At 42.5% G+C, this 26,580-nt stretch overlaps 1 protein-coding gene across 1 annotated transcript; it reads left to right on the top strand.

The window, feature by feature from the left end:
• C3H6orf58 (chromosome 3 C6orf58 homolog) lies at positions 1-26,014 on the top strand. The gene is made up of 7 exons (XM_074989116.1): positions 1-11; positions 3,395-3,786; positions 6,586-6,672; positions 10,763-10,947; positions 16,497-16,633; positions 20,757-20,995; positions 25,640-26,014. The coding sequence occupies exons 1-7, from the start codon at positions 1-3 to the stop codon at positions 25,762-25,764; spliced, it is 1,176 nt and encodes a 391-aa protein (XP_074845217.1). The 3' UTR covers positions 25,765-26,014.
• The last annotated feature ends 566 nt before the right edge of the window (positions 26,015-26,580 follow it).

The following is a 26,580-nucleotide window of genomic DNA, read 5'->3' as shown; positions in this document are numbered from 1 at the left end:
ATGAAGGGAAGGTAAAAATGTCACCAGAAACTCCACAGTTAAGGGCAAGTTTTGTAAATGAAGCAAGACTGGCAAACTTACTCTTCGGTGACAATTCAATTTTGTAGGAGATATTTTGGAGCAAAGACTTTGCTTTTCCAGAATAGATTTCACAATAACGTACTTTATTTAAAAAGTCAGCAATTACCTTACCATTACCATTGCTTTACCATTTCATGGGTCAAATAAGCTTAATATAGGAATAACACTGATATTTAACACTTTCTAGTTTGATATATCTCTTAACCTATTTGTGAGCTTTCAAAGTTAGCAATGATTTTTGCGCTATTGCCAACCCCAGCAGTTCTAAAACAGGCCCCAAAATAACATCTGGGATTCTTTTATTTATGATGATGATGATTTGCTTTCTGATCTTGGAATCTTTAGGATTCACTTGTTTAAACTTTCCTTCAGAGACACAAAGGCTTATGATTTACTTTTCTTTTTTTAAAAGAAACCTGAAATTCTCAAATGATAGCTTCATTGCAGCTGAAAGTGTGAGGGGAACCTCCCCGCCCCACACACAAAATACCACAAAGCTGCAGATAAAACCTTAAGATATGGCAAAGCTGTTGTTGAGACATATCCTCAGTGAAAGCAAATTGGCATAGCTCCCTTGAAGTCAGTTGACCAACAAGGACCTACACAAATGAGGATCTGATCCATGATAGTCAAGGACAAATCAAAATCTCAAGGCATTTCTTAAATGATATCAGAGGTGTTCTTGGAAATGGCAACTATAGTGTAATTGACATGAAACATCCTTATGGGGGGAAGTGCTAATGAAACATACTACTCTAGAATTTAACTTCAAAGAGGAAAACTACCCAAAAGTGAGGAAGCTAGTTAAACAGAAATTTAAAGAAGCACAGGGCCATGGCTGCACAGAGCTGCTCTCCCAGCAGCTCCATGCTAATGAGCAGTGTTGCAATTACAAATTACTGCCCACTAGCATTGCAACGCAAGAGTTTGCTCTCTGCAGAGGGTGGTGCCAGCAGTAAATGTGCCATGTGGATATGCCTCTGCCAGCGAAACCCCCATCTGTCTCCAGTCTCTTATCCATGAAGGGTGCATTGTAGTGGCTTTTCATCATCAACACATCCCTAAATTAGTCTCTTATTTACTCCACGTCTGGGATATCATCAAGGCTGACTACACAGAGAAGGAAGAGACTCCATATGAATCAGTCTTTTAGGTGACAAATCTTTGGAACTGTCCCAGATTAACAATGTCAGTGGAAGAGGTTTTGTGACAAATTAATATCAGCAGTAATAAGTCACCGGGACAAAAGGATGTTCACCCAAGACAGGTTTCCAAAGCCTGTATGACGGGGAATGGATCACTCAAAACCACCCTGTTCTGTTCTTTCCATCTGGAGCATTTGCCACTGGTCCCTGTCAGAGGCAGGATATTGGGTAACAGGGAGCACTGGTCTGATGCTGTATGACTGGTTTTATTTTCAACTACACCAACAGTCTCCACATACAGAGCTTTGACAGGGACTGCAGCTCGCACCTAATGGCTGTCTCTGTCCCCTTAGTCATTTCCCTGAGCCCTGTAATAGGTCAGAATGAATTGGCAACTGCCCTAATCCTGAAGTTTGGTGGTAATTAAAACTGACACTTCAGTTGGGGTTTTCAGAAGGCTAAGGGAGCTAGATACCCAAACTGCACTGAGTTTCAGTGAGATTTTCTCACCTAGACCAGGATCCTCAAAGGTATTTAAGTATCAGAGGGGTAGCCAAGTTAGTCTGTATCTTCAAAAATGACACGAGTCCTGTGGCACCTTTTAGACTAACAGATATTTTGGAGCATAAGATGCATCTGACGAAGCAGGACTTCACTCACAAAAGCTTATGCTCCAAAAAATCTGTTAGTCTATAAGGTGCCACAGACTCTTGTTGTCAAAGGTGTTTAGGTGTCCAACTCCCACTGAAGTCAGAGGAAGCTTAGTACTTAAATACCTTTGGGAATCTTGGCCCTAATCCTATTAGCCTCCTTTGAAAATCCCACCCATATTAATTGAAAATAATAGAAGCTCAAGCTCTAAAAATAAACAAGCTTTTGGGCTCCTGTAGGAATGTATAGCTGGAGCCACAAACAAAGAATAGTTTCAACTAGTGTTTCCTGTAAACAGCTTGACTGGACCATATCTTGTATGCATAGCACAAGTCAGAACTGTGCTACACACACCTCCTCCATGAAGCCCAGAAGAAATAATTACCTGTCAAAATTAACTACAATTGGCAGTTGGTTCGAAACAGACTTCCGCGCCCCCAGAGCTGTGGCTCACAGGGCCATACTGCCCACACATAGACACTCGTTATCTTCTTCCACAAATTCAGTCCTCCTGGACATGCCTTCTCTGGGAAAGAAAAAAGCATACTCTTGCCCAGGAATATAAATCAAAACAAAAAGCAGTCAAGTAGCACTTTAAAGACTAGCAAAATGGTTTATTAGGTGAGCTTTCGTGGGACAGACCCACTTCTTCAGACCACAGCCAGACCAGAACAGATATAGACTAGCACGGCTTCCTTTTTAGGAATATAAATGTATTGCATAATTGGGGTCTGTAGCCCACTCACTATAACAAACTTTTAGAGGGAACATTGGTCTTGATTCTAGCAGAAAGTTACATTCAGTCTTTCTGACAGAGTGTCTAGGTATGGGGCTATATTACAATTTTATCCATGGTCCAGCATGGCACAGTCCAAGGAGGAGCATATGTCCCCTCCCTAGCAGTGTTCTCTCTAATTTTTTCCACCTGTGTGTACTGAGGCATGTACAGATGTGCACCCCCAATAGAAACATATGCCTCCCATGGTGAGTGGCTGTGGGTGTTCTGCTGATCAGCTGGGTGGCATTTGGATCTTTCATAGGCAGCTGCCCAAGCGCTCAGCTTAGAGGGAACACTGCTCCCTACTGCTTCCTTATTTTTGCCCCTCTGTCCCAGTTATTGTCTCTGGACTTTTCACTTCCCTCCCTCATTTTTCCCCTTCTGACTCCTTTTCCCTGACCCCCTTTTAAATCCCTTCTCTGTCCCCCATTTTTCTCCCGATTTTTGTTTGAAGAGATGATTGTTATAGGTAAGCAGGGGTTTCATTTAGTCCTGCCTCTTTCCTCTGTTGTTATTGAGCACATTTAAGTCACTCAGAGTGGCTACTGCACCAGCCATCCCTCAGCTCACCGGTCCCACCCCAAAAGCAGCTTTGGAATGGCAGAGGTATGAGCGTTGCTTTCCATGTGCCAATCCAACAAAGCCACATCAGCTTCGTGGGGAAAAGGGGCAGGGTGTCCAAGGCTGCCTGACTGCATAGGTTGCCTAAACCACCCTCTTCATCCCTGCCTCTCCTGAGGAAAGCTCATCCCTTCCCTGCTGCAGGCCCCAGATACCTGTGTAAGATGGTCCGACTCAATGCGTGTATGAACCTGGAGCTGCACTCTCTTCTCCTTGCGCTGCTGACTGCTGTTGCTCTCAATCCCGCAACTGTCATAGCGCTAATCCAAGATGATGGCTGTGAAAAGGATGCCTATCCTCCTCTGTGGCACCAGGCTCATGGCAGCATAGAGGCTTTCCCAGCTCATAGCAACAAAATCATCATCAATGCCTGGAACTATGAGGAGAGACTGGGAGTATATAAGATCATGCTCAACTATTCAGCTAAATATTTCACTGCATTTGGAGCAAATAATGTTGGTAATATCCTTTGGGGCTTGCCTCTGCAGCTTGGCTGGCAATATCGTACAGGTACAAACTCTCTCCTTAACAGGACTGTAGTAACTAAGTATTTAATAGATAAATGCCGGTTTGCTATTTCCATGGTCTTTTACTAGAAACCAGCACAGTCCCGTACGCTCTGAATTTTGCTGTCTCCAGCCGACAGTTAAGTTGCTAAGCTAGAAGGGAACTTTTGAAATGGATGCAATGTCCTTGCACTGTTGAGCAATAGATATGATGACTTGAAGTTGCCTTGATGATGTGGGAAGATATTGCCACATACAATGTTAATCAGAAGCCAAGTATTGTTTTTAAATATCCTGTTAGCCAAAGGCAGAGGTAGAAAATCATGATTAATGCCTTACATCACTGCTTAACTAAGCATTTCCCAATCAGTGATTTTATAGTGGAATGTTTAAAAATATTAAGTGATTGTTTTTGTTACTGTTTTACATTGTTATCTTATCAGAGCTTCATTGGTGGCTTCAGCTTAATTACTTGAGTGTGTTAAAAAATTTAAGAATGTTTTTTTGAAAATATTTTCAAAGCTTTCCCCCTTTTTGACCAGCTTAAAGAGTGGGTAAGATATTTTGAAATTTCAAAATGTTGTCAAAAAGATTTGTGAAAAGTATCATGAAAATGTTTGTGTAAATCAGCAAGGCCTTGGTCCTGTAGGTGTACAGGTCCTGTACCAAAAGCCAAGCAACATTCCCAAAAGATCTCTCTGGGTCAGATCTGCAGCATGTTAGTAAGAATTTTATGAGGAATCATGCCCTGCTACTTGCTGCAGTATAACCAGTTCTGTGAATAAAGGAAAGTGCTCGCTTAAAGGTAGTGTTAATCTCCCTTACATGTTAACAATTGACTTTATCATTCAGGAGACTAAATTTTCTAGGAAATTTCCTAGCTAAAAAAATTCTTTGGTAAATTTTCCAGGAAACATTTAAAAGCCACTGCTTTGAAATTCCCCTGACTTCCATTATACTGTGTTGAGAGAAGGTCCTAACATAGACAATGAAGTGCTTCTGTGTCTGTCCAGTGACAGTGGGGAAGATGAGGAAAAGTTTTAGCTAAACATAATAATGTCACTTATGTATTGTAACAAATTCTGCCTAGCTGTTCCTCATCACTCCCAAATTTTCATGGGTAGTCTCCCCTGGCAAGTGCCCTCTGATCAGACCCCCTCCACTGAAGCACATGGTAAAGTTGGATCATTATAGGATGCAGAATGGAACGACATTTAGGGGCAGTGTCAAAGCTCAGCTCCTCACATTGGTCAGTAGTCTAACACGCTAGGTATCAACTGGTGCCATCTCTAACAAGTTACTTGACCATTCCTCAGATGTAGTTAGAGTTAAATTTTAATCGCCTGTTGTTCTTGACTTAATTTCAACATTGAATTCATCAGGGCAGGGACACTAGTTTTAATCATTTTATAATATGCTATGAATACTTTCAGCCCTATTATGGAGGCTTAAGTAGCAACTAGTGATTCTATAAAACTGTGTAGTTAAATTTAGTTGAGCTAAAATCTCCAGCATTGTCAATGTACTGTCTTTCTTAAGCACTTAATTCATTTTAGAAAGCTGAACAATTAAATCAAAATTTAAATTTGACTCATATTGTTGACCAATTTCAAATTAGGCTCTGAGTTTCATTTTGGTTGCACAATGTATGGAAATATAACAGTAAAAAGGATTCCCAAACTTTTTCATGGTATCAATCACATCTTACCAGACCTAATAAATTTGTTAGTCTCTAAGGTGCCAAGGGACTGCTTGTTATCTTACCAGAGGGCTTGTCTTGTGGACACCGCCTCACTATTTATGATTGCATGTTTTTCCTGAGGCAACTGCAGAAATTGCTTATATAAAAAATACTCAGTGTAAAGGATTTAATGTATTTTTAGATTTCATTTAATGTAATTCTGCTGGCAGAAATAAAGGTGAAAGACACAGCTACAAGTCCAGCTCATTCACCACAGAACCAGTGCTCCACTCTCCAGAATTTGCGAACCTATGTAATAGCAGATGTTGTAGGACCCAATTCACCAAAGCACATGCATAAAAATAGTGTGCTTAATAAGCATGGGAGCATCCATATTCCATTCTTTAACATGCATGAAACAGAAGTGTTGAATTACAATGAGTTTAGTCACCTAATTAATGATAAACACATGCTCTAAAAGCTTTGCCAAACAGGAAGAAGATAATTTATTTACATCCTCAGAGTGAAATATGTGCTTACATGTTTTTAAGGAATCACCACGCGACTGTAAACATGTTTAACACTGACAGCATGTTTAAGAGCTTTGCTGACTAGGTATAGGATTGCTCAGATTGTCAGTGTTGAGTACATGGGTTCATACTCTGAGGAGTTCAGGATATGATTAGGGGGTCTAGCTTCACTGGCATTCTGTACCTAGGGGTACAAACTTCCCCAGACCAACTGGGTGATATATTTATTCTGTGTTGTTCATGGTGTGTGTCTGGTACATAATCAGTTTTGCTTCCGGTGCCAAATTAGCATTAACAGGGTATTTATAAATGTCAGATGTTTGTGTTTTCCAACTTTCAGACAATTCTACATATGCAGGTCTTCAAATAAGTTTACAGCCGATAGTAGCGAAAAACAATTTACTAATGTAACTTCTATGTGCTACGGGAGGCATTGACTGTGAAATTAAACTACTGTATGAGCAGTAACTATTTTTTTCCCTGAACCAAATCCTGCATGATTTACTTATGCAAGAAGCCCCAAAGGCTTCAGTGGAGCTGTTCCCATGAGTAAAGTGAGCAGCACCTGGCGTTCAATTTTGTTTTGACTCAGGCAGGCTAGCAGATCCTTCCAATGTTACTACCTGCAGCCATGGTGCCAAACAGCAGACTTGCATCTCTGTACGAAGCTGGTGGGCTTGTAAGTATATGTTATTAGTTTGTGCTAATATGGAAAATGAATAATGACCTAGAAGGCAAGTCAGAGACTTTCATGAATTTGAATTTAAAAGTTATTTCAGGGTTACGTGACAGCGCAGTGAAAGTTCACAGTATGCTATACAGAGACAAGTAAACTAAGACATTTTAACCCTGAAACTTGTGGGGGTTTATATTCTCAGTCTTAAAATGTAGCTGTTTTCTGAAGACTGAATAAAAATAGCAACTGATGGGGTTCCATATTTAGCATCTCTTGATGATCCCAGATCAAACTGGCTCATTTTAACTGCTAGAACCACTACCAGTCAATGATGTAAAAGTCAAGCTGGGTTCTTTCTGGGTCAGCACCAAGAATAAAAATCCTGTCAAGCAATTCTGTCCTCACTTGACCTTCCCAGCTCCAGCACTGTGGAGAGGATTGTATTGGAGCCCAATGAACACATGGAACAGGCTTAAGCTAATTCCAGGGGAACCAAAGCTGTGCACTTATCACCATCATCCCCTCTACTGAATGCCCAGAGCACAAGAATCCTTTTCTGAGATAGAAGTATAAAGCCATCTGCACTCCCAGCAGCCAGGTAGGAGGAATATGCTGCCCTGACATAGCACTTTGTTGCCCAGACATTCCAGTGGAAGGGAAAATAGCCTGCTCTTACATCGTCAGTTTTCACACTTGGACCTTAGCCACCTTCCTTCAAATTACTATTTTTGGTGGTGATTCCCCTCCTCCCCTAGACCAGCCCCTTCCCACCTTCAGGATTTCAAGGTAGGGGAATGTGCATATGATGGTTTCTCAGATGGAGCCAACACTGGATGTGGAAGTTGCTAGAAATAAGAATTGGCATGGGTATGTCAGATGTTAACACTGGCCCATGGACAGGTGGCCTAAAAAGGTAGAGGGGTGGAAGTGGTGCTCCCTCTTCAAGACCCACTGTGGCCCAAGTTGCCATTTGTCACCATTTGTCATCTGTTCCCCTGCCCTGCCCGGTAATTTTTTTCCTCTATGCCCATCAGGGAGGCACACCCTACAGTTTGTAAACCTTTGCCTAATATGCATCCAGACTCATTAAGAGAGTTTGCAGAGATACTGGCTGTTGAGTTATTGCCCTTTCCTTTAGGCTTATGAGTTCCAGGACCTTATGTAACAGATCTTCTACTTAAAAAGGAAATTGAGTACCCTAGCTTTGTGGAACAAAAAAGGATGCAGTCTTTATCAGCTGAGGATCTGAGTCCAAATATCTTAATTTGCTATTCCGTACGACTCCTAAAGCATAGACATATGGAAATAAGCTCCAAAAACAAACAGAAACAATATAGCCATTACTTTCAGAGCTGGTCTGACATGGCAGTATTCCTAGTCTTTGTATACTAAAGCCTACCCCTTAAAAAGTTAAAAGAAACTCCTTTTTTGGAGAAATCACTTAATTTTACTGGCCTATTTGACACATGCTAATTTTGAAACTTCAGCTATTCTAAAGTCACCCACAAAAGGTACGCTTTTCTTTGTTGCCATACCCAAAAATGAATGAAGTAGTTCAGAGATGTTTAAGAAATGTCTGTTGTGTGTCCCTGCATAAGATTTTTCAAAAGCAGCTAAATAATTTATACCCTAAATTTCACTGAAGGGCAATGGGACCTGAGCTTGGGGCTTTTCATCCGATGTCACTTATGCCTTCCAGTGATGAGAGGAGTAATGTTTGAATATTTTCAAAAAGCTAGGCCATGCATGCTTTTGTAATTTTATCTTATGTCTTTTCTAAAAGGAAATTGGCAGGTAAAAAAAATCTCTGCAAGAATAATACTTTATAGCTTAAAATGAATATTTGAGCTTAAAAGACACAAGATCTAATTTCTGAAACCCCATTCTTTTAGACTAAGCAGTCCTTTTCCCACAGAAAACCTCTTCAATCATCAAGTTTTTATATTTCCTTTGATACTGAACTGATACTCCACTTTCTACATATCTATCTCCCTTAACAAGTATTTTCTCTCCTTCTCTTCTGTCCCTCCAGCCCAAATCCACCCCATTCATACTTTCTTGTCATGTGACCCTCTTTCTGTTCCACACCACCTGCTGTCAAGCTGCCTGGATCTACTTCATCCTAGAAATCTCAAATGCCATACAAATGTTTTCTTGTGGAGACTTCTGCAATTAAGTGTCTGTCAATAACTCAGACACTAAATAACTCTAAATAACACTAAACTGACGATGTAAGAGCAGGCTATTTTCCCTTCCACAGGAATGTCTGGGCAACAAAATGCTATGTCAGGGCAGCATATTCCTCCTACCCGGCTGCTGGGAGTTCAGATGGCTTTATAATTCTATCTTAGAAAAGGACTCATGTGCTCTGGGCATTCAGTAGAGGGGATGATGGTGATAAGTGCACAGCCTTGGTTCCCCTGGAATTAGCTTAAGCCTGTTCCATGTGTTCACTGGGCTCCAATACAAACCTCTCCACAGTGCTGGATCTGGGAAGGTCAAGTGAGGACAGACAATAACTCAGACACCAAAAAAAATATACATTGTCTTTGGCCAGTGGGGGCTCAAAGATACAAAGGAACACAGGAATTGCCATACTGGGTCAAACCATCCAATCCAGTATCCTCTCTCTGACAGCAGCCAGCACCACAGAAGCAGGTGTGAGAAACTTTGCATTAGGATAACCTGTTAAAATGGGCATAATAATATTATCATATAACTATAACAAAAAACGGAAACATCACTTTCCTTTTTACTGTGACTACTTTACCACTCTTAGCAACTTACCTACAGCACATTTGCTGCACAGAACTCACAGTCTGAGACTTTTTTGCTCTCTTCAGAACAGGTGATTAAGTAAGCTGAAGCCCAAAAGCACAGAGCTGTGCACATCTAGGAGTGTGATGAAGATTTTTTGAAACTAGCAAGATGCATATAAAATGCAACAGATATATTACTTTGTCTGTATGTTTTAATCTGTCCCCACACCCATTCTTTGCTCCTTCTTAGACTGCAAACTTTTCAGTGCTTGGCTCCAATCTCAATACACTTCTAAAGCACCAAGCAAACATTTGGTGCTCTGTAAATGGAGAAAAATATATCTAGCCTGGAAGTATACGGAGCTAAATATGGGTTTAAATAAGAGTTGTAACTAAAGGTATTTAATGCCTTCCTTCCTTCCATTCAGGTTTTTATATCTTGTCCATCATTATGGTGAATCACACCTTCTGAGTCGGAGTACGCCCACACTATAACGCTAACAGGACAGATGATGTCAAACCTTTGATATCTTGACTGAGATTAAAGCTTGAGAACCTAGGCAGAATCAACTACATACTGTATTTTAACTAGAAACTTTTTTCATATAATGGAAGGGAGTTTTCACAGAAAAAAAATATGCCACACAATCTTCATCCACTTCCCTCTCAAGCTACAAGTGGGCTCAGATAGACTTACATAGCGGTAACAGACAATCAATATACTTATACATAAACCCATATTTTGGGGACAGTCCTGACTTTCTTGTGCACCTAAAATTCGCTGAGTCTGAGGAGCACAGAAATGTGCAGAGACTGGGAGTGGGGAAAATGAGAAAACTCCTTCTTACAGCAACTAGTAGGAGATCAGAGATTTGAGAATGAAGAGGCACACAATACCTATATGCTGTTACAAAGCAAAATGTCCAATACAATGTCCAGCCTACAGCACACTGATAAATACGTCACTTCCCTTTCTTCTGCTAAAGCATAGATGCTAGATGTGGGTGCAGGACTTCTCCCTGGTATAGTGCCTCCAGAGCTAACTGTTGTGTCCCCTTCATGTTTCATATTGATTTATGGCTCATGTGTCAGTCTTGTGCTAGTGTCTGGTAAACTTTTAAGCCCTGTACATGGTAACAAGCAAGGGACTAATATTTCAGGCTGCTAAAGTGTCCTGCATAGTACTGAGTGCCTTCAGCTGTCACTGACTTATTAACAACTGAACAGTCGTGTAAAATGACTGGTGCTTTTAAACATGAGCACAGAGACAGACTCTCACTGTTTTCTCTAGGTAGGCATGTTTCATTTACTTGCAACTGTCATCTCTTTTTAAGCTGTGAATTATTATCTGGCTATTATACCCTTTCTGGGTGCCATGAAAGCTGGTTTCTTTGGACAGCTGCAACATGAGATAGAAATATTACCACCAGAGGAGCGAAGAGAAGACTTCTGTTACAGCACTGCTGACTGCCATTCCCGCATTCCAAAGCTCATGGATGCATGGAAGTCTTATTTTGAGGTAGATAATCTTCTTCTTCTTTGGTTGTTGTTCATAGTTTGTGACAGATGATATCAGAACATTGATTCATAAAACGTTAACAATAATAAACAAACAGAGGGTCTGATTCACATTTCATTAAAAGCATTGTCTGTTAGAAGAAATCCAGAAGAACACAAGAGTGGCCATACGGGTTGGACCAAAGATCTATCTAGCCCACTATCCAACAGTAGCCAAATGCTAGATGTCCCAGAGGAAATGAACAGAACAGGTAATCATCAAGTTATTTGTCTCCTGTCATCCATTTGCAGCCTCTGAGAAACACAGGCTAGGAACTCCATTTCTACCCATCCTGGCTAACAGCCATTAATAGACCTAATCTACAGGAATTTATTTAGTTCTTTTTTAAACTCTGCTAAGCTGTGTCTACACGTGCACGCTACTTCGAAGTAGCGGCACTAACTTCGAAATAGCGCCTGTCGCGGCTACACGCGTCGGGCGCTATTTCGAAGTTAACTTCGACGTTAGGCGGCGAGACGTCGAAGTCGCTAACCTCATGAGGGGATCGGAATAGCGCCCTACTTCAACGTTCAGCGTCGAAGTAGGGACCGTGTAGACGATCCGCGTCCCGCAACGTCGAAATTGCCGGGTCCTCCATGGCGGCCATCAGCTGGGGGGTTGAGAGATGCTCTCTCTCCAGCCCCTGCGGGGCTCTATGGTCACAGTGGGCAGCAGCCCTTAGCCCAGGGCTTCTGGCTGCTGCTGCGGCAGCTGGGGATCCATGCTGCAGGCACAGGGTCTGCAACCAGTTGTCGGCTCTGTGGCTCTTGTGTTGTTTAGTGCAACTGTGTCTGGGAGGGGCTCTTTAAGGGAGCGGCTTGCTGTTGAGTCCGCCCTGTGACCCTGTCTGCAGCTGTGCCTGGCACCCTTATTTCGATGTGTGCTACTTTGGCGTGTAGACGTACCCTCGCAGCGCCTAGTTCGATGTGGTGCCGCGCAACGTCGAAGTTGAACATCGACGTTGCCAGCCCTGGAGGACGTGTAGACGTTATTCATCGAAATAGCCTATTTCGATGTTGCTATATCGAAATAAGCTATTTCGATGTTGGCTTCACGTGTAGACGTAGCCCTAAAGTCCTGGTCTTCAGAACATCCTCTGGCAGAGTTCCACAGGCCCTCCGTGTGCTGCGTGAAGAAAAATGTCCTTTGTTAGTTTTAAACCTGCTACCCATTTATTTAATTTGGTGATGCCTAGTTCTTATGTTATGGGAACAAATGAATGACCTTTCCTTATTCACTTTTTCCACACCAGTCATGATTTCATAGGCCTCTATCATATCCCTCCGTAGTCTCCTATTTTCTATGTTTAAAAGTCCCAGTCTTTTTAATCTCTCTTCATATGGTACTCATTCCAAACTGCTAATCCAAGAGAAGTCCTGGAAGTTCCTGATGTAAAGCTAGCTAAAGAGGAGTATGAAGTCCAGAATTCAATTTTGTAGCTTTATTTCATCACTTCAAAATAATTCTATGTTTTGCAGACTGACTCAAGAGATAGTTGTGCTAATGCTTATACAAGTAATATGGGGGCTGTGCTTTGGCTAGAAAAAGAACAGAAATATCATGCAGAATATTCATCATGAGAAATGCCCTTATCACTTTTAGATAACCCCTTTGCTTCCTGAATGTAAAAAGAGTTGTTTAAAGTTTCACCTTGAAAGATATTCATTTGTACACATAAAACAATCTTTCCTTCTCTTTCTCACTTTACATCTTTCCCCAAAAAGAAAGGTGACAACAGTTTCTTCTCCATCTTAAGATTCAATAAAATATTTACTTTTCTTGGACTTCTCTCAGATTTTTTTGTGAGTGGCCAGAGCTGCAAGTATTTTAATGTCCAGCCATCAGGGACTTAAAAGTCTAAAACAAAATATTTCTTGGTAAACTAGACAGCTGAACTAGAGAGCTGAAGTGTGTGATTGACTCAGTCATTACAGACATTTGTTTTCTTAAGTTTACTCAGCTCTTTGATTATAATCTTCTAAAGATATGTCAGCGAAGATTATAATACTCATCTAAAATGCTATGTTAAGATAATCAAATATAATAATCAAAGAGCTAAAATTACGATCCTAACCTAAAAGACAGACATTTTACAGCCAATTTTCTTTCTGACTTCCTGAAAATTTACATCAATGCAGCTGAAAGTTTGTAAGAGATTGCTCAAGTAAGACCAAGAAGCCAAGGATTTTATCATGGAAAATTCCATGATGCCAGAACACAGACTTAGTTTGACTAAAAACCTTGTACTTTGAGTATACTGGTCATCTACAAGTCTCCTCCACTATGTCTCAGGACAAAACTTCTAGCTGGTTCCGGGAGTACCCCAGTTGTTGTTGTTCTCCACATTGTCCAAGGTCTTCCCCTTTTATGTTTTCCTTGAAGGTTCCATTTGAGAGCTTGACAGACTATTCTGGATAGTGGTTTTCTGAAAGTGGGGCCTAGCCATCTCCACTTTCTTCTCCTGATTTGAACATCAAGTAGTTCTTGTTCTGCTCTGTTCCAAAGCTCTTCATTTGTGACAAAATTTGCCATCTGATGCGAAGGATGTACCTTAGGCATCTGTTTATGAATGTCTGTAGCTTGTGATTTGAAGACTTTGTTCTTGCATTCATAAAAGAGCAAACTCTTCACATATGTGTTGAAGATCCACAGTTTTATCTTTGCAAACATTATTTGTGAACTCCATATGGGATAAAGTGTCTTGAATCCAATTGTTGCTTTCCCTATCCTGACACTGATATCCTTGTCTGTTCCTCTGTCTCTGCCCATAATATTACTCCATATCTTCCAGGTCATCTCCTCCCAGTGTGACAGTGTTGTTGGAATAGTTGATTCTCATTGTCTTGGTCTTTCTCTTGTTAATGCTAAGTCCAGTCGCTGAGGCATTTTTGTCTAGTGTTGTGACCTTTTCTTCCATGCTTTCATGTCAGTGTGAAAGAAGGGCAACATCATCAGCAAAATCAATATGCTCTAGCTCGTTGAAAAGGGTCCACTGAATGCCTCATTGATGGCCACCTGTTGTCCTGCTCATAATCCAGTCCATTGTGATAGGGAATAGGAAAGATGACAATAGGCACCCTTGTCACACTCCCGAGAGTATGCTGAAGGATTCTGTCAAGACACTATTGTGAACAACTTGACATGTCAAGGATTCATACGTTGAATGGATCAGGTTAATAATTTTAGCTGGGATGCCACAGTGTTAAAGCAGTTTCCACCAAGTATCTCTATCAATGCTGTCAAAGGATTTTTCTAAGTCTATGAAGGTTACATAGAGGGGGAGTTCCACTGAAGCAACCGTTCTATGATCATTCTGAGAGCTGCTATTTGGTCAGTACAACATCTCTCACTTTGGAAGCCAACCTGTTCTTCCCTGAGCTGTCTATCAACTCTGTCTTCATTCTCTCCTGGATACTCCTACTGAACACTTTTCCTGGAAGAGACAATAATGTGATGCCCCTCCAGTTCTTGTGTTCTTTCAGGTTATCTTTCTTGGGCAGCTTGATGAGGTAGCCATGTTTCCAGTCTTGTGGGATCTCCTCAGTGTCACAAATAGATTATACATCATGTTGCCTGATGTCTCACTACCTGTCTAGATTGCTCTGTGGGGATGTTGTCTGGAAAAGGTGTTTTTCTGCTTTTCAGTTGGGCAATGGCTTTTCTGATTTCTTCCCTTGTAGGTCTGTTGGAGTTAATTTGCATAGAGAGGGTAACTCCAGAGGTTCCACATGGGCAGGGCAGTTTAGTAGTTCTTCAAAGTGTTCCTTCCATCTACTGAGCTGTTCACTTGAGCTTGTTAGCACACACCCTTCTTAATCCTGTCCTGGCTGATCCTCTGTATGCCATGACCCAGCTAGCTTCCATGTGATGTCATACAGCTGTTTCAAGTTTCTCTGCCCTGCAGTTTTTTCTGCTTGTTGTGGCAGGTTTTCCACAAAGTTCTTCTTGTCCCATTTTACAGCCTTTCTAACTTCTCTGTTGGCTTCTGAATACAGTCTCTAAGCTTCCCCTTTGGCTGCTCTTGTTTTGCTGTTTTTGATTCTGCTTTTCTGTCCTTTCGTTCCCTCACTTTTCTCAGAGTTTCTGCTGAGAACCATTCTTTGTGATGCCTTGTCATCGTTCCCAGTGTTTATCACAGATCTCTTTCCAGGCTGTTTTGATGTGTTCCCAGATTTGTTCCATGGTAGCATCTTTGGGGATCAGGTTTGTCAGAAGTGCATATCTGTTGGACAGCTCCCCTGGGAAATTGGCTCTTGTCTCTATATCTTTCAGCTGTTCAGTGCTGAATCTCAATCCTGGCTTGTTTGCTTTTGTGGCATACCTCTTGAGCTTGGACTTGAGTTTTATTGTGACTAAATGGTGGGCTGAACCTACATCTGCTCCTCTTCCAGCACGGATGTCCTGTATTGATCTTCTGAAAGAACTGTCTCTTGGGTTTCACTGGACCACCACACAGAAAACCAGACTGATCACATTTGTATCAAAAGTTCTTGCAGATGATTGATACAGGACATCTGCGCTAGAGGAGGTGCAGATAGAGGTTCAGACCAAAACACAGAAGACTGGTTTATAATAAGACTTTTATAAAACATTTCCCCACTATTGCTAATTACCAGCTCAGCCACACAAATTTTGGAAATATTGGGAACCTCTGGAGGCATGTAGGGTTTTTTGTTTGTTTTTTTAAAACACAACACAACTTAAAATTTCTTGGTAACTCTCCAAAGTCAAAAAAAGGCAATTAAGGTCAGTGCACAACTTAATATAGAAATTAGTGCCCACTTACTGTTGGAGGAAGAGGTAATCCAACATTTACCATCCCCCTTTGTTAAATTTTGGCTTATTTGTTTCTTTTCTTCTCCTTGGAAATGATATCCTCAGCTGAATCATCCATCATCAGCATATCTAACTATAGAAAAAGAAGAATTCAGTCTAAAATTTCTTCCCAGATCTATCAACAGTTTCCTGTACTGTAAAAAGCAGGGTGGGATGATCATGAAATGTATTTGTTTAAAGATGAATTTTAAATAACAGAATACTTTTGGGTTACAAATCCAAGGATTTTTCGAGTCAGAAATAACACCACTCTAGTAGCAAATTACAGCAGGTAACACCCACTTATGGGCCTGCTATATAACTTACTGGGTGAAATTCTATGTCCTGTATTATGCAGAAGATTATACTAGATTATCTGACTGGTACTCTCCTCCCAGTTCCATGCGTTTTCTAGATTTGACCTGGATCCATAGAAGTCAATGACAAAATTTAATTAACCTCAATGGGGTCACAATTCCACCCTATAAATCTATGTATCATTCTTTTTCCCCTCAATTCAAATATTAAGCTTTAATCAATATGCAACATCATGATATGCTAACTATTTGAAGGCAACTTTACCCATTTACTAAAACCTTATTTTTCCAAACAATTTTTTGCAACCAAATGAGTAATATATATATTTTTAAATTATTCTCTGCTGATAATGTTTTTATGTTCTGTTTTGCCTTTAGTATCTATTGTCCACTGAACAGAAATCTGAAAGGCCCACAGCATCTTCCTTCTCAACAGAAAAAGATGAAGCATTGCATTATTTGTGGGAAGCACATCTAGTGACCACTTCTTATGCAGTTCCAAAATTCAGAAACAGGTAAAATAAAATCACAGAAACAGAGTCACAAGGGGATAACTCCCCAGTTCAATGGCCATCTGTAGGCACCCTATCTGCAAGGTTTACTGTACCTTTTTTCGCTCATCATGAGCCTGACTCTTTAGTGATACAGTAGACCCCAGACTTGCATGATTTCCACTTGCGCGTTTCTTGTGATAATGCAAGTTGAAATCAACCAGCAAGTGGCAGGGAACTGGGAACCAGGTGGCAGCTGGGTCCTTGTGCACCCAGCTCCCAGCAGCTGCACCTGGCTCCCAGCTCCCCTCTGCTTGCAGGAGCCAGGAAACTGACCAGTGCTGTTGTGCCTGGCTCTGGGCTCCCTGCCGCTCATGGGAGCAGAGAGGCAGACACAACCAGGACCAGAGGGGACCCCTGTCCTAACTTACACATGGTTACCCAGGAACACAACCTTGTGAGTCAGGGATCTACTGTATTGTGGTAGTACGTAGTCAGCAAGATTTGCATATTCAATTAGTCTGATAAGGGCTGAAATGTAAATTATCCTTCTAGATAATGTCAGGGCACCAAACAACCTAAGACATGGCTTAAGTAGCAAGACCACCACAAGATTTATAATTTTGGAGTTGTGTATATAATGGCCAAATTAACTGAAATTAACGTCCTCAAGAATGGCAAAGTTGCTGGCATAGACAGCATTCACCAAGAACAAATCATATACTTCCAATCAGCAACAAAAACCTGGCTATTCAAGTTGTTTAACACTGTGTTTCTCAATCTTTATTTTAATAAAGTACCCACCTTTTATATTATAAATACCCACAGTACCAACAATTTTCAGAAACACATTTTTTTTTCTACCATTGCAACACATTTATTTAAACAACTTAGTGGCATAACTGATTGGTTGGAAGAAACTGTCTGTAGAGTATAAACTTGCCATTGTACTTATGACTGCGCAGAAAGGATAAATTAAAACATTAGATGAATATAAAATAAGTCCCATTTTTAATTCATAAAAAAGGGTGAGAAACACTGGGTAAATGCACCCTCTGGAAGAGCTCTGCATATACTCAAAGGTAATGTCCCCTGGGTTGAGAACCACACATGCATAACTACATACAGAGTACCCAACTTCTGGTACTGAGCGCATGGCATGGGACTCTGTAAGACAGGGGAGGATGAAATGGAGCTGAAGAACTTAAGCCCTGTATCACCATTGTTCTGCCACTTTTGCAAACTATGCGAATGTTTCATCTTAACCATCACCATTCGCTGAGAAACACGTTATCCAAATAAGACTCTTACCCAGCCAATTCCTGTACCTGGCAAGTGCTGAACATCACTCTGCAGCAAAGATGGCTTTGTATGGTAACAGGCTCTATGTGGATTATCAGCAACAAATGACACAGTGATTCACCAAAGATTCCTTACTACATGAAAACATCAAGGTGACCATACAGCATGAGACGAAAGGTTCACTTAACCCGGTATCCTATCTTCCAAGAGGGGCCCACACCACCAGATGCTTTAGAGAGAATGAACAGAACAGGCAGTTATGACTGATACATTCCCTGTTGTCCACTCCAAGCTTCCTGTCATAAGCTAGGGTAGGGCAACCCATATCTTCCTGTCCCAAATATAGGACAGGGAGGTATGGGGGGGGGGAGGAGCAGCTCCTCCCATCTGCACCAAACTCCAGGCAGCTGGCGCGCTGCCCCTCAGCCCCAGGGACGCGGCAGCCATGGGCACTCCTGACCCAGAGCCCCGGAGCCTCAGGAGCTCCCAGCCCAGAGCCCCGGGGAAGCAGCAGCCATGGAAACTTCCAGCCCAGAGCCCTGGGGAAGCAGGGGCTGCAGGAGCTCCAAGCTTGGAGCCCCAGGAAAGCGGCAGCCATGGGTGTTCCTGCCCCCAGCCCCACCCCCCAAAGGCCTAAATACGGGACAATTTGTCCCTTTTAAAAAATGAGTCAGGATGCTTTTTTTGGCATCCCGAATATGGGACCGTCCTGTCAAATACAGGACAGTTGGTCACCCAGCCTAGGGACACTTAGAGCTGCCTCACGGATCATCTTAGCCGATAGCCATTGACGGACCAATCCTCCCGGAGCTTATCTGATGGGTTTTTTTTAAATCTCTTGTAGTTTTGGCCTTCACAACTTCCCCTGTCAACTAGATTCACAGGTTGACTGTGCATTGTGTGAACTTCTTTTTGTTTGTTTTGCACAATGCCCCTCCACCTTGGTCTCAGTCTGCAGCTCCTCTCTTGCTCCAGGAGCTGTTGTATCCCTTTGTGATTCACCACTCCAGCGAGGCCACTGTTGTGGTCTCTTCTCCCAAGCTAGCCAAGGAGTCTTCGTATGCACTGCCCTGAAAATGCCACTTCCCCAGGGTCTGCCCTCTACTCTGGGTTCTGATTCAAGGAGTGTCTAGTCAGCAGTCAAAGTCTGCTTCCCTCATACCACGCTGCATTTCCCTGAACCCTTTCCTAACCTTCTGTCTCTCTGTTCCTTCTCTAGGGCCTGGCCTACGCTAGGGATCAAAGTCAATCCCAGATACACAATTCTAGCCATGCCATTAATGTAGCTAGAATTGACATACCAGATTCAACTTTCTTCCCTGGTGTAGATCAGGGATCTTCAGGCTTGCGCCCGTGTCCATTACTCTAAGCATCACCCTGGAGTACCACGGTCAATGGCCAAACCCAGAGAGATTGATTTTGCTCCATCTTCACACACACAGCAAAATCGATCCCCAGAAGGTCGATTGCAGCACGTCGACCCCTGGGCCCCGTAAGTATAGACATACCCCAGGTCTGCCAGCATCACAGCTGTATCTTCCCAGGGGGCAGCTACAGCCTATCTATCTCTGCAGCCTCCAAACACTCCTCCCAGGGAGTGACTGCAGCCATTCCTAGGAGCTTCTTCCACTGCCAGGCTTTTGGCTTTTTGTATAAGCACCACCTGCCCCTTGCAGGTGAGCTTCTAGCTAGCTGCTTCCAGCCTATAGCTCCCCTGCTTGCAGTCAGATTAGCTGATTTGGCCCACCTGGTCTAATTCAGCTCTTGCAGGGCTAGCGTGGGAAGCACATCCTATCACGGGCCTGCATGCTTAACCAAAATGAACCTTTTTCTACAAAAAAATGTTTGTTTTAGTCAAAAAAAAACCCTGTCCTGTTGAAAAAAATTATTCTGGGATAAAATTTCAGCCAACAGTAGTATCAACTACCACGCATCATGCCTGCATAGTTAAGGCTGAATTACATTATGCGTGCAAGGTATGGATCCAACCTATTTCTTTTGCATGAAATTTACAGCCTGTCTTCTCAAAACTTGCAATGCTTATTCTCTGAGTACATCATTCATTTCTGAGAATTTACAAGTAATTTTATCTTCTAGTTTGTGAGTTCAACTTAATTAAAAACTGTGCAATCCTTTAGAAGTTTATTATCTGTCTCTTTAGCATCTTTAGAAGTTCAGCATCTTTTCTTTGTCCCAAATGATCGTAGCAACAGAATAACATGGGAACTTCAGAATTTCCTTATAGCTAAAATTAAACTGAAATCCTGTGCAAAGCCTACATTTGGTTGCAGTGAATATATTAACTTAGTTTTATTTTTGATTATTATAGGCAGACTCAGATAACTGAAGTAGGGCCTCTGTAATGTAACGTAAATCAACCAGTCATCACCCTTTACCACTAATTTTCATGCTCCAGAACTATTAGTGATAATGAATCAAAGGTATGAGGGAGACTAGTCACACGTATCAAGAAATCTCATTGGTAGACGACTCTGCTCTTTAAAGTTTGCTTGCCCATATTATAGCTTAAGTGTCAGTGCCTGAAAGGCTTTCCCATGGTACATCTGCATCAGCTTACATGCACACCAAGATATCAGCGCGAGGGGAGTGCAGGAGTGCCACGCAAGCCATTAAGGCACAGTGATACTGAGACTCCGGACTACGTTCTCCCTGCTTCCCCTTTCACATATCTCTGGTCTCACTAACACAGTCCTTTAAAACAACACGTCAGTTAAAGATGAAGGCTTTTGACTCTGCCTTAGATACAATGCAATAAAAACAGTAGATTAATGGGCTCTGGGTAGGATTAATTTACCCATTAACTTTGAGCTTTTATGTCTTTCAGATTAAAATACACCTCCAGCCCTGAAGCAAGTTTTGGAGAGAATTGGGCTAGTGTTGTGGATTTCATTGCAGCAACACATTTTCCTGTAGATCTACAGCACACAAACTATTTCCAAGCTTTCTTACCACCACGGATGCTTTCTGAATATGATAAAGCCCTAATCGTTAGTGACTTCAGTCCAGAGCAAAACATAGTCCTGTTCTCATTCTGGGCACTTCACAAAACAAACAAATTGACAGGTATGAGCCACCCATGTAGTGTGTGTAGATTGTACCTTAGTCATTATTTGTATTGTAAATGTGTCAACCAACAGAGAATGTGGAGCCAACTTTGATTAGGTCGTGTGATGATGATGGGGTGTGTGTGTGTGTGTGTGTGTGTGTGCATGCACGTGCACACACACACGTGTGCACACTCACGTGCATACACACAGCCCTACACCACAGCAACTGACAATTTGCTTTTTCCCAGTTATGGGAGTGTGCCTGTCATATAAATTCATTTTTAAATTTAACTTGAAAGCTATAAAATAAGTCGTACAGCGCCATCTGCTGGTGATATTTAGAAAGACAAGTGCCTAGCCATCCATTTGCAGTTGCATTGTTTAAATCTCTTTAACTTCCTTCATTTAGGAAAAGCTCTCAGCATCTTGAACTGAACAAACTAGAGACTAGTGCTATTATAAAATAAGGGTCTTATACAGTAAGTTTGAACGGAATTATAAATCCCCACAGTATTCATGTGCAATCATACAGCCCACATGTCAAAATTGTTACTGTGACAGACAAGCTGATTGGAGCCTACAGTACTTGTATGTGTCATTATGAAGCTTCTTTGAGAGCTGCATAAGCTATATTTCTTGACGTTAAAGCCTGCTCATGAGAAACTTTCCGAAAGGCCACCAGCACTTGTAGTCAGTGAGCACTGAATGACTGTAAGCGAGAGATTACCGATGGAGGAGAGCTTTGTTTTAGATGTGCCAGTCTTCCTGAAACTTCAGCACAAAATTTACACAAAGCAATGCTCTCTCAGCCTGCACCTACACTATGAGATACATTTCATTTTAAGGCAGTTAGCTCAATATTACCACATGACTGTCTTCACTGTAAATACCATTAGCTCACATTAGGGAGCACTACTCTCGCCATTACAATATTGTCAGCACTTGGTGGGTATAGCATCAAGGTTGAATTCAGACATTCAATTAAAGGCCAGTGTGGAAGTGCCACATCTTAAAATTGAATTTATTAGCCTCCACAGGTGTCCCGTATGTAACCCACAATGCCCCTCAGAGCGCCGCTGCTCTCTAGAGCTGTGTCTACATGTGCACACTACTTCGAAGTAGCGGCACTAACTTCGAAATAGTGCCCGTCGCGGCTACACGCGTCGGGCGCTATTTCGAAGTTAACTTCGATGTTAGGCGGCGAGACGTCGAAGTCGCTAACCTCATGAGGGGATCGGAATAGCGCCCTACTTCAACGTTCAACGTCGAAGTAGGGACCGTGTAGACGATCCGTGTCCCGCAACATCGAAATTGCCGGGTCCTCCATGGCGGCCATCAGCTGGGGGGTTGAGAGATGCTCTCTCTCCAGCCCCTGCGGGGCTCTATGGGCAGCAGCCCTTAGCCCAGGGCTTCTGGCTGCTGCTGCTGCAGCTGGGGATCCATGCTGCATGCACAGGGTCTGCAACCAGTTGTCCGCTCTGTGGCTCTTGTGTTGTTTAGTGCAACTGTGTCTGGGAGGGGCTCTTTAAGGGAGCGGCTTGCTGTTGAGTCCGCCCTGTGACCCTGTCTGCAGCTGTGCCTGGCACCCTTATTTCGATGTGTGCTACTTTGGCATGTAGACGTACCCTCGCAGTGCCTAGTTCGATGTGGTGCCGCGCAACGTCGAAGTTGAACATTGACGTTGCCAGCCCTGGAGGATGTGTAGATGTTATTCATCGAAATAGCCTATTTCGATGTTGCTACATTGAAATAAGCTATTTCGATGTTGGCTTCACGTGTAGACGTAGCCTAGGTGTGCAGGAATTAGGTAACAGGAAGACTGTGAATTTCCCAAATCAGGACCAGGAAGCCTTTGGCTGCGGGCTCATGTTTGTATGCGAGGCTGACGAGAAACATCAGTCTTTCTTTACTAGTAGTGCTGTTAGAGCATCTACCCATTACAAATAGTCCCAGCACAGAGTTCATGGTTCTGGCTCTACACAGTATTTTTTCTGCACTGCCTAGCACCAGCCACTGCCCTGCCACACCACTTGGCAACAAGGCTGTTGTGGGGAATCGTGCTTGCATAAGAGGCCAAGAAACTTCATCTCAGTGGTTGACATTTATGCACAAACACCCCCCCCCATCCCGCCACAGCAGCCACCCTGTCAGGGGTCTTTCCAGGCTCAGCCACATCATATAGGTAGCCCCGACAGAATAAAACGACATGCCTGCTGTTAGGTGGTGACCATGCTGCCAGCCGGCACCAAGTCCTACTTGCACACAGTTAGGGCTCCATGAGCGGGAAAGAATTTTGGGGGTTTGCAGCTGCTGGGGGGGGGGGTCCTCCCCCGGCAGCTAAGGTATTTAGGGGGACTAATTCAGCTGCCCCTCCCACTGAACTTGCCCCCCCCCCACGCCTCTAGAAAGGGAACAGTGAGGTTTTCAGCCACCAGGAGGAAGTCTCCCTAGCAGGAAAGCATTTGGGGGCTTGCAGCGACTGGAATGCGGGTTTTCCCAATGACCAAGATATTCAGGGGCTTGTAGCTGCTGTGGGGGAAGTCTCCCCTGTTGGCTAAGGTAGTTGGAGGGACTACTTAAAGTACTTCAACATTTCAGCCAGCTCTGCAGCCACAGCCCTCTGCCCCATCACCAAAAATATTTTCAGGGACTTGCTGTCCATTGCAGACACCTGCTGGTTTGATATTTCTGTTACAAAAAAATATTTTTCCTAACATTTCCTATTTGTCTTTATGCTTTGCCCTCCTGCCCCAAAACACAGGGGCAGGGGGCGGGGGGGAGGTCCAGTTGAGATTCCTGTTTCCATTATATGTTCAGTGTATGAGAGTTCACTGCCATCCTCAGTGTTGGCAATGTCTGTGTAGTGATGAGGGCAGAGAAAGGTCTTTTTACCTAGACTTTTCGATTCTCTTTCTTTGGACTTTGAGAATACAGTCTGTCCTTCTGTTATTTTCTGGGATTGGATACAATTATGGCGGGGGGGGACGGGGGGCGGACACTCAGTGGATGGCGAGTTGAGAACATAGTTGTTGCACAGAAGCCTTATAGTGTACCGGAAAGCCAAAGACTCTCCCCTCAGCAGCTCCCTTTTTTTCAATATCTCTTTCTTCAATCTTTTCAGGGTCCCTGTATTATTTTCAGGGATCGGATGCAATCACGGGAGGGGGACACTCAGTGGATGGCCAATTGAGAATTCAGTTACAAAAGAAAGAGATTTCTGAAAACTTTTTTGCCATCTCTGTGAATGCTCTCCTTTTCCTTCCTTCCAATGGCAAAAATGGATGCTTGCTTAGCACAAGAGAGGAATGAGGAAAATGCAGTGTGGGAAGATGATGCCAAAGACCAGCAAGCACACCCAGAATGCTACAGGGATGAGGAAACTGTAGGATAGGTTCCCACAATGCACTACTGCAAGAGTTAATGTTTGCCAGTTGTGTGTGGCAGGAATAAGTCAACTTTATGAGGAGCATGTGAGGGGGTGAGGATGGTCAAATTCAGAATTACAAAATCTATATTAATAAATTCAATTTTATCTCGTAGTGTAGATGTAGCCTCAGTAAGACTGTCTTCTCCGGCCTTCCTTGTGTAATGCCATTAGTGCATGCTTGGATGGAATTTATTATACTAACTGGTCATCTGTAGGATAGATATTATATGGGACAAGGTCTTATGGTTAATTGTATGGATGAGAGAGAGCACCATGGCCAGTCATACATCAGCTTGGAAAGGGGTTCTGTAGCCAGCGTCACCTGCCAACCAAGCCTAAAATACTGAGGTCCACTGAGTGCCTTGAGGACCAAGCTTAGAACTTTAAATTGCATCTGTGCAGAGACTGGAGTGGCTGCAGTGACTGAAGCGCTGAAATGATGTCTTCTCATCACTGAAAATCAGATAACAGGTTGGGGCAAGTTGCTGGCCTTCACTTTCAACGCCAGGCTCAGTGAACTCGCGCTTGGAATTGGCTACAGTATGGATCACTATGGCTGGTTCCATTATTCTTGAACACCTGGTCCATTTAGGTTTTTATACTAGGCCCATCACCGTGGTTTCCTTTTTATAGCATTTCTTTCTTCTTCTTCTCAGACAGGGTAACAGGAAGGACTGAGCACTTTGAGTATTGGTGTCAGCGAATGGTTTCTGAACACCATACACACTGTCAGCTGGAATAACCTACAATCTATATGGATTCATTAGTGTCTTCTCCCTTCTTGTCCCCCTTCACTGTGATGTGATCAGTTTTTGAAGCCTCAGCTCAGAAGAGAGGCAAGATTTGGCTGGATTTAAAATGAAATATTTTAAGGAGTGTGATGGTAACTGCTGGAACATTGGGGTTTTTAAACACAGAAGTTATGTGTTGTTTTCAAAACAAGATCCCCACATTTATGTTTTGATCACCCTTTCTTGCCACGTGAGAACTTACCCAGTGGTTTAGCACCACCACAACGTCCTAATTTGACACCTCACTTTCTGCTTCTGTACATAGTTTTATTATGCAGGCAGCCCACTTCTGTTTTGTACATCGTACCTTCCACAGTTCACACTTCTATGGTAGGTTTGAGAAGAGATGTCTTGTGTCTGATGAACTCTTTGAGAGCTCAGCCTATTCTTTTGCATTACATTGATTCTGTATTAGCTTTTTGTTTGTCTCTTTCTTTTCAAGGAGGAATCTTGCTGCTCCTGTGGAAAATGGCTATGTCTACTGAAGCAGGAAGGGGCGTGGTCCAAAGTCTTATTGAAACTGTGACTAGCTGGCCTGGAGTTAGAGCCAATGTGAATACAGAATGAATTAAGCTGACGTATTTTAACAATATTTAGTGTCTTATAAACGGGTCCAACAAAAGCCTGATTGATTCAGCTACTGAACCAACAGTATATTAGATGACCTGGCTGCATGAACTTCTTGAAGCAGGATTTCCTAAGTAGCCATGTAAGTGCCTCTCCCTCCCACTGAATCAATATCATTATGGTAATGTTCTTAATTGGACCCTATTTAGTTCATTTGCATGTAATTAACATGCATCACTAAAATTATGAGAACTCATTTAATTGGCTTTATAAATGAATGTATAATTAATGAACAATCAAATAAAACCAAATTACTGTCTGATGGTGTCTCTTCTGTATTCAATGGTCTTGCTAAATATGAAATTCATCTCAGGACAATCAGCTGGAACTGCTCTTTAAATTTGCATTCCAAAGATAATGCGCTGAACGGCTTTTTCACTGCTGCAGAAGAGTCCAGATTGTACAAGACTACAGCAATTAGGTTTGAAATTTCTAGCCTTTTCAATTTAACTGTGGCTCAGATGAATCCTCTGTCTCCTGCCCTGCATCGCGCAAAGGTCTCAGTCTATAACACGGGGAAAAATCCAAAGGGGGGCCAGGTATCTCCAACTCCCACAGATGTTATTCTATGACATAATTCAGCTACTATGAGAGGACAACAAGGATACTGAGTTCTTCATTTATTTTATCCATTAATCCATGAGCTCAACCCTAGAAGTACCTGATTGTTACCAGTTGAGAGGGCTGAATCTGTTTCTGCATTTTGAATAGTTCCATGGCACCAGCTAATGAAAAAGTTGTGGGAGACCTTCCTGC

Source organism: Carettochelys insculpta, chromosome 3 (genome assembly GCF_033958435.1).
Source record: "Carettochelys insculpta isolate YL-2023 chromosome 3, ASM3395843v1, whole genome shotgun sequence".
Lineage (NCBI taxonomy): Eukaryota > Metazoa > Chordata > Testudines > Carettochelyidae > Carettochelys > Carettochelys insculpta.
This window is presented reverse-complemented; position numbering and strand designations above follow the sequence as displayed.

Bases quoted from the DNA above. Each gene is read 5' to 3' on its own strand.
- C3H6orf58 (XM_074989116.1), top strand. The intron at 6,673-10,762 runs GTAAGTATATGT...TCTCTTTTTAAG, and splicing joins TGTACGAAGCTGGTGGGCTT to CTGTGAATTATTATCTGGCT. The intron at 10,948-16,496 runs GTAGATAATCTT...TTTTGCCTTTAG, and splicing joins CATGGAAGTCTTATTTTGAG to TATCTATTGTCCACTGAACA.